Source organism: Semicossyphus pulcher, unplaced genomic scaffold, assembly GCF_022749685.1.
Source record: "Semicossyphus pulcher isolate SPU_LCO1_2020_fin unplaced genomic scaffold, fSemPul1.0.p SCAF_2, whole genome shotgun sequence".
Taxonomy (NCBI): Eukaryota; Metazoa; Chordata; class Actinopteri; order Labriformes; family Labridae; genus Semicossyphus; species Semicossyphus pulcher.
The window spans coordinates 11,230,731-11,239,497 of NW_027211693.1; the positions used below are offsets into that span (position 1 = coordinate 11,230,731).

The 8,767-nt window shown below is 41.2% G+C and overlaps 1 protein-coding gene across 5 annotated transcripts in view; it reads left to right on the top strand.

The window, feature by feature from the left end:
• fam13b (family with sequence similarity 13 member B) overlaps positions 1 to 8,153 on the top strand; it is a 74,581-nt gene extending 66,428 nt beyond the window's left edge. For 4 of the 5 annotated variants that reach the window (XM_069670641.1, XM_069670645.1, XM_069670644.1 and 1 more), the window contains 6 exons: positions 982 to 1,196; positions 1,288 to 1,371; positions 1,460 to 1,555; positions 1,868 to 2,235; positions 2,953 to 3,054; positions 3,826 to 8,153. In XM_069670641.1, the coding sequence (XP_069526742.1) occupies positions 982 to 1,196; positions 1,288 to 1,371; positions 1,460 to 1,555; positions 1,868 to 2,235; positions 2,953 to 3,054; positions 3,826 to 3,949 (989 nt within the window). In that variant the 3' untranslated portion in view covers positions 3,950 to 8,153. The remainder of the gene's footprint in view (positions 1 to 981; positions 1,197 to 1,287; positions 1,372 to 1,459; positions 1,556 to 1,867; positions 2,236 to 2,952; positions 3,055 to 3,825) is intronic. The other variant, XM_069670643.1, reaches the window with a different exon arrangement.
• The last annotated feature ends 614 nt before the right edge of the window (positions 8,154 to 8,767 follow it).

Consider the following 8,767-nt stretch of genomic DNA (forward strand, 5'->3'; position numbering starts at 1 on the left):
TTTAGTTTAATACACTTAAAGTTTAATCTCAAAGAGCTCAGTTTCCTTCTCTTTGGCGGCACCTATGGTGATAAACAGTAACTGCAGAAGCACACTGCCCAGATATCCAGACAGTGTTGCATGTGTGACGTCCACGGTTGGCTCCAGTTGTAACTCTTGATTTTCCTCGCTGACGGTCGCTTTCCTTTTTAGACTGTTTGCCTTCATCTGAGCGTCCAGTTTGTTTCTTTTTCTTTGGATTTTCACTTATTTTTGAAGTTGTATCTGTATTCATCCATCTTTTCTTTGTTTGTTCAGCCATAGTAGATTACTGTTTACTCGCAACACTAGCAGAGACCAGAAAAGCAGCCGCTTAGCTCCGCCTACCCTCTCTGGCAGACCAACCACTGCTGGCTGATGGAAAACGCGTCACTAACTGGGCGCCGCTTGTGACACCCAGTCTGTAATACTGTTAATGTAAAGGCCATTGTGTTACCTCATTTGGCGATAGATAGTGACTTAACATTTATTTAAATATAATATATATATATATATATATATACAATATAAACCTTCAGTAGGCTCGTTGCAGAGTAAGGTGAAGCTTTATGTAGATAGAGTGCAATAAACAGCCGGTAGCAGTGCAGTATGTCTCGTGAAACTATCAGACTGACGTATTGGATTTGGAACATCTTCATTTTTTTAAACAGAAAAGGGTTTTTGCTTGTGTGTTTGGATTTCAACTTTGTGCGGTGATGTGTTTTTGTTCAGGGTGTGTGTCTTGTCTAAGCATGTGTGTCTTTCTCCTCATATTGTGACGGGCTGACTTTAACCACTGCAGCTGTCTGCAAACTCCTGCATGTCTGATCGTCCAGTTTAAGTTCTGTCTGAACACTGCTCTCTCTCTCTGTAACTCCTGTTCTTATCCTGGTTCTCTCTGTCGTACTCTGTATCTCCTCCTTCACGTCTTACCTCATCACTGTACTCCTCCTTCTTCCCCAGATGCCAAACACCGTGCAGAGAGCGAGCTCGGCCCCCACACTCGTCCTCGGAGCAACACCTTACCCAAGAGCTTCGGCTCCACTCTCGACCAGGGTGCTTACGATGCAGCGGGAGACGCGAAGGGTCAGCGTCCCACCAGGGAGGAAACACTGGAGCTGATCCAGCGCCGAGTCAAAGGGAAGAGGCAGGAGGACGGCTGGCCTGATGACATCAAGGTGAGCTGCAGATAGGACATGTCACAGGTGAGAATGTGTTTAGCTATAGGATGTATCGCTCGATCATGATTAACTGTGTCCGTCTCTGTAGAAGATGACCAAGGAGCAGTTGTCGTGTGAGAAGACGGTCCTACAGAAGAACCTGCTGCACTATGAGGGCCTGCACGGTCGACCGGTGAGTTACCAACATCTTAAATCTTGCAGGTATTTCATGTGTTCTGTGAAACGTTTCTAACTCTCCTCTCTCTCTCTCTGTCTCTCAGGTGACGAGAGAGGAACGTCAGGTGGTGAAGCCTCTCTACGATCGCTACAGATTGGTCAAACAAATGCTCACCAGAGTCAGCATCACACCTGTCACAGTACGTAATTATAAACACACACAAATTCATCTTTTCTACCTGCTCTTCTGCATATTGAACTAGAGCCAATCTCAGATCCATCGGCTATAGTCTGGTGACGATATAGCCTCTGGGGACAAAGGTGAACATGTCGGGCGTGTAGCCAGCAGTTAGCAATAAATGACTTACTTTTCCGCGTGCTGTCTTGTTTACAGAAAAGAAACGTTTTTTATTGTGATTATTTTAATTAACAGGTCTTACCTTTACATTTCTATGTAGAATCTGGAAATAGAGATTAAACTCGAGCTAACACACTCTCCCCCCCTCCCCCAGGTGTCCCCCTCCAGTAAGAGGCGCAGTCAGACCCTCCAGCCAATCATTGAGGGCGAAACCGCTCACTTCTGGGAGGAGATCAAAGAAGAGGAGGAGGAGGAGCGGAAAGAAAAAGAAGGAGGAGGGGAAAAAGAGGAGCGGAAGGAGGAGAGGGAGGAGGACGACGAAGAGGAGGAGGAGGAAGAGGAGGAGGGGGAGAGCAGCGGCGGAGAGATGCAGAGCTCCGAGGTCATCATGGCCGTCGACATCGTGACCCCGACCGACGGACAAGTGAGGAGCCAGAACCAACCGGACACAGCCAAGATGGAGGAGGGGTCGGGGAGGCTGGCGCTCGACCTGCGGCTGTCCAGCTCCAACGCCTCGTCCATGTACGAACACACACACACACACACACACACACACACACATACAGTACATGTATATCCCCTTATACGTCCTGTAGAGAGAACGATGTTGGACTTAAGGCACTTATTTTCTTTACCTTCATTTTACAATTAAAGGAAAGTTTGTTACTCTGGTGCTGGAAATTCAAACTCCCAATAAAACATCCCAAAGTTCCCTGAATGAACAGGCTTATAAATAGACAACATAAAAAATACAAAGCTTTGTGTTTACATTGATTGATTGTCCATTTTAAGTATCAACCCTTAAAAGAGCTCTGATTATCTCCAACTTTGCTGACTCTGCTGACACCAGCAGGAAAATGTGAGACAGAGAGAAGACGTAGGTTTGATCTGCTGAGTCTGTAATCTGGTTAATGTGTCACTGAGCTCACACACACACACACACACACAAACACACCTCTAATCCTCTACATTGGCTCAGGTTCCTACATCCAGGTCTCTTGTCTGGACATGATCCTGACAGCTGATCCCTCATGCCACCACAGCTCACTTCCTGCTCACAGTGACATCGCTTCCTGTCCCACTTTTCTTTCCAGATTTGATTCTAAATTTATGGGACGAGATCTATAAATAACAGCTTCGGAAAGATGTGAAAAACGATTGTGATTTAAAAGCCTCTTACATTGTTACTGGCACTGAAACTGTGTAACTCATCCCATCCTGTATCCCATCATCCTCCAGGCCAGAGCTGCTGGAACAGCTGTGGAAGGCCCGAGCGGAGAAGAAGAAACTGAGGAAGACCATCCGAGAGTTTGAGGAAGATTTTTACCAGCGTAATGGAAGGTAGGTGATTGACAATGTCACAAACATGGACACACACAAAATCAAGACCATTAAAAATTCAGTTTGGTGGATACACATGCAGATATTTGTAAGTTTTTATTGTTCTTTATTTACTTCATTTACAGACACATAGAAGACACCTCAGTCAGAACAATAAAGTAACTTCTTTTAAACCTCCTCAGGACAAGAAAAGAAATAATACCGTAAAACCCGGAATATAAGTCGCATCGGAATATAAGACACTCGTGTTTACAAGTTTATTATATACATTTATTTTCATTTAAAACACATTTCAAACACACAAATTACATCCTACTGTTCTCACCATGTCGAGTTTGCAATCCTGCGAGCTACCGGTGTTGATTGTTGTGAGGGTGGCAGCTGCAATGGCGATCATGACGGTGCATGACGAAGCGTTAGCAACAATCAAGTCAGTTTTCCTCGCTTTAAAACGGCGAGGAAAACACAAAACAGCACTGAGGCATTTTGTAAATACAAGACGTAGCAGCTTGGACCCGGAAACAGTTTAATGCGGAGGTGTGATGTCACCACTTCACAACCACCGACTTTAGCCAGATTATAGCGCCATCGTCTAGGTTAAATACCGTAACACAATAACATACCTCTCTGCATTTTATACTGGTATACTGGTCACACCGGTTGCAAGGAAGCAGCCCACTCTTTAGATGAAAAAAAAAGTATTAAAAGTGCGTCTTATACACCGAATTTAACGGTAAATATCTTCTCCTCTGTCCTCTTCCTCTGCTGCAGAAATGTTCAGAAGGAGGACCGGGTGCCGAAGCTGGAGGAGTACAGGGAGTACAAGAGGATCAAGGCCAAACTCCGCCTCCTGGAGGTTCTCATCAGCAAACAGGATTCCTCCAAATCCATCTAGACCCACTCCCGGCTCAGACACACCGCCATCACTGCTGCGAGGACCCGCCCAGGAAGTACACCATCAGTCTGTCAGACGTCACGTCACATCACACCTGGGAGGGCTCAACAATCACTCCACGTCGCATGACCTCACAGGACATCAAGATGAGTGGAGACGGTCATTCAGACTTCAACATGTGCTGCGTTTATGTCATGGAGAAACCTGAAACAGAGCGAGCTGGAGAATACTTTGATGCATTCATGAACTTTAAAGTCAGTATGTCATGATATCACTTCTATGTACATTTAAAGTGACTGACCTTCCACAGAGCCAAACATTTTCAGCTACCAAAGTAAGTTTTGGTTCCTGATTCTTAGTTTCATTGCCATGCAAAGTATTCAGTGTGCACCGAGTGATCCCGACAGCTCACGACTGCTGCTGCGTGCAACAGTTAGACTGAAACCAAACACTGGATGTTGTTGATTGTATCAGTGTTCAGATTAGGGACGAGGCTTTGTTTGTGATCAGTAAAGCAAATACTAAACAACTACTAAGTTAAAAGTGCAAAAACGACATCCATAATGTTTTTAATCCTAAAAGTGGCTCTAATTTGCCAAATTTTGTCATGAAAATTTAAGACAAATGTTCGAACAGCAGTTGTTACTACTATTTTAGTTCCTTATGATTTGTAACTTAATGAATTAGATGTGCAGTGAACTATTTTTGAGCACATTTTAATCACAAATTCATAATAATAATTGTATTTTTTTGATAAATATAAGATTATATGTGACTACAGATTTTTCTTTGGTGGTGGTTTCAGTTATGTGATCTTATTGGGGTCCTCTCCGCCACAGCAGCTTAGAGGTGACGTGCATTTTTACAGGTTTTTCTCCATGACATGAACACAGCACCAACACCAGTTAATCTAAAAAAAAAAAAAATCACTCCTGTCAGCCACAACTGATCTCTGCTGCCTCGTCCGACTGCATATCGTTTAAAACCTGGAGAAAAAGGAATCATCATCTTCACTGTCTTCATCATCTTCATCCCACCAACGCGACTCAAGACTCTGCCCTCACATTTCTTTGACTTCTGAGAAGAAAACAAAAAACGTGACTTTTTTAATTTCAGCATCTTTCTTTTTGTCGTTCTTCTTTGTTGTTTTTTCCTTCATGCTGAGGAATCTGATCGGACAGCTCGAGGACTGGCATTTTAGACTGGCATTTTCACTCAAGGCGCTCGCTCTTTCGTTGGGACGTCCCCGTCTTGCCTCGCTTCAGGGAGACGAGGTTTCTTAAAGCGTCCTCTTCGGCGCGCGACGACTTTTATTTTATTCTCACAGTTTAACATCCCGGGTGCTTTCACCTTCTGACTGATTTTAAAACTCATTCACAAGTTCAAAGTTCATGTGTGTATTGTTTAAGTGTATACATACATGTTTGTGAGACACTACTGTTCACGTTTTCTTGAATGAAAAGAAGATATTTGTCGTAATCCAAAGGAAAAAGGAAAAAATAATTGAACTTAATCCCAGTGTGAGCTGTTAAAAAAGACTGATTCTTATTTCATTTTCATTATTTCTGTTCTTCAGCATTTGCTTCATGATTTATTCTTCATATTTTGGTAATATTTTCGTTGAGATGTGCAGCAGGTCATCATACATGGGCGTTAACTGTCTTTCTCCTTTGCAAAATAGCTTTGAACTACATTTCCCATGAGCCTCTTGCAGAAAAACGATGCTTTTAAGCATTTAAAGGCAACATTAGACTGAAGATGCTCACAGGAAACAGTCCTTCTCTGATGAGGAGGTTTTATGATGTCATTGGGACATTCGAAGCATCGGGTTTACGTCTTTCTTTCCTGTTTTCCACGCGTCTCTTCACTTGTTCTGTTTGCTGCATGCAGGTGTTTCAGTTTCTGAGGGATTATGGGTGATTTGTGCCGCAGGAGAGGAGCCAGTATCTGGTCCACGTTGCTTCTGCTGCTTCTCTGAAAGCAAAAAGGCGCGTTTTCTTCAGGCAGTGGGAGACTGACAGACCGAGTTTGAGCAGTTGCTGTGCAGCTGTTTGAGCGGATCTTTCTCTGGTGGTCAAAGTTTGATTGTAGCTTTAAAGGCTGTGTCGTATCGATGAGGTGCCAACACTGCCAGCACTGATTTTAAACACAGAGAAGAAACTCCGTCTGTGGTTCACTGACATTTTTCCCCACCTGGTGCGTCGGTGTTGAGGGTCCGATAAGTAGCAGGCTGTCCACAAAGCTGAGAGAGATCAGGCAGCCAAAACGAAAACAATCCTCGGTTGTGTTTCTTAAATCTGCAGGTGTGGAAAAGTTTCATTTCCTGCTGGCAGGTAAAATGAGGGCTAAGTTTGCCAACAGGCTCGTCCTCTTCGTTTTTTCTTCTTCATAGAGGCCATGTAGTCGAGATGTCACCGTGTGATTTCAAATGTGGGACGAAGAGTTTCCACCTTTAGCTGGTGGGTTGTCGGACCGGCTGTTTGGGCAGGTGAAGTTCTATTATCAGAACTTTGGCTCGTAAAGTTAAACGTTTTAACGCCATGAAGACATACTTTTCATTTACCTGCCAGAATCAACGTTGACTGCAGTCTTTAGTCTGTCAGTGGACGACAGATGTGAAAAGTTTTGAATGAGTCCAGAGTTTTTGTTCGTGATGCTTGTGGAGAAAATGAGGGAGGGCGTGTTTGTCAGGAGGGTAAAAGTTTGGAGGTTTGATGTAAAAACAAGTTATTTGCACAGCATTCACTGAATGCAGCCCTTTTGTGTTTTTTCATTTGTATTTCTAAAGATGAAGCACTACTTCTATACAAATATAAATATATACTGTACATACAAAAAAAAAACACCCGAAGGAATGAATGTCAGAAATGTTTAAATTATTTCAAACATTACGTTTGGCCCCCTTTGGTTCATTATATTTGTGCTGCCCTGAGAATGTGTTTTTTTATTCTAATAATTATAAATATTGCTATTACTATCATAACCATTATTTTGTGTGTTCATGACGACGATAATAATCCCTTTTGTATCTACTCACCAACTGTAAAACCAGCTGTAGAAGTTAGTCTGGCACTGTGTGTGGCTAATCCAACATGAACCTGCTCTGATTTTATTTTGTCGCTCTGTGTAAAATAATAAGCTAATCTAGAAGCAGTACTGTAGTGAGCTTGCATGGCAAAAAGAGAACATAATAGTATGAAAAACATGATGTATTGTTTCTATTGTTTGTGCCATGAAGAAGCAGCAATAATAAAAGTTTGCCTGGAGGTTTTACAGTATCGGGAAAGGATAGGTGTGAATATTTTAGGTACAATATGTTTTAATTTTAGTTGTTTTCAGCCTGACACACACACACACATCGACACACACACACACACACACACACACTCAGACGGTGTGTTTTTACCACTGGTTGTTGTCAGCATAATGTTCATGTCGGCGCTGCTGAGAAACCAAAATAAGTTGAACAGGACGGTGAACAGGGATTGAAAAGCCAATGACAGACGTGTCATATCTGAAAACATTCCAGTTTTTAATCATCACTCAGAAAGTGGAAACGATCCATCGTCAATCTCTGAAGGGCTTTTTTTTTTTTTTTTCAGTCAAACACATGAGCAGTTTGTTAACATTAGTTTTCATTGTGCCTGCAACAGAGTGGTAAAATTCACGTTGTAATCTGTAAATGTATTCTGTCTCTGTCCGTGTACAGTATGTTTCATCTCACACTTACTCATCCAACAAGCATGGTGGTTATTTCACACGCACAGCCGGAGGTCGCAGCGGGAACCGGTGTCAAAGATGTCCCACGAATCACTGCTGCCCCTTTAAACGAATAAGAAAATATATTTCTTTTAGTCAAAAGGCAACAAGCAACATAAAATATATACATTTACCAGTCTGCTAAGGAATTGTTGACGAAGGAAAGTCTTTAAATTTTAACTAAAGAAGCTGTCAAATATCTTTAAACGCTGTTATATCTGAGATACTTCATGACGTCTTTGATTCTGAATTCTGCTACGACTTCCTCCGACCTGTCTCCTCCATGTGATACTGTGTTTTATCACATCAATATATCGTATGTATCTATAAATGTTTTCTTACTTTGTGAATGCTTTTTTTCTGTTGTTTCTTCATGAACAAAAAGGACGAGAAAATACAATCAGTAACAAACATTTACACATGGAAATAAAATTTACAAGCTTGCCACATCGGTTCTCCTTCTTCTTGAGTCAAATGAACTAAAGTGAACTAATAAGACGTATTAACTTATCTGTATAAATAAAAGGATTAAGTATAGTAGGTGGATATATTTTTTTAAAAGCGCTGCCAGCTCAAGTAACTAATGAACTTGATAATATTTACACCTGATATTATAGTAAAGCATGTTGAGAAAATTACAGAAAAAGGGTAGCGTGATACAATAAAATATAGACAAAAAGTTGTTGAAATTTAAATGAACAAATACATTTGCTGGAAAACAAAGAATAACTAATAATAATAGAATAACATTTATTTACTTATCAAGCAATTATATAGCTAAAACAAATAACAGTGTTAATAATATACATTAATCTAAATTAATTGATGGATAAAAGAGTCCAATTACATGTAAAATGATTCATTAAGAATAAGCTTCAAATCTCGTATTCAAAACAATCTTTACATTATCCGGTCACTTTTTTTCTTTTTAAGTTGTCAGGTTTTCATTAAGTTATTTAAAAAATTGTAGGAAATATTTTATCTTAAAGTTTTCAATCCATAAGAGCAAATGTTAAATTATCTCATTTGATTTGAGCATGAGCAGTAATAACGTCCTTT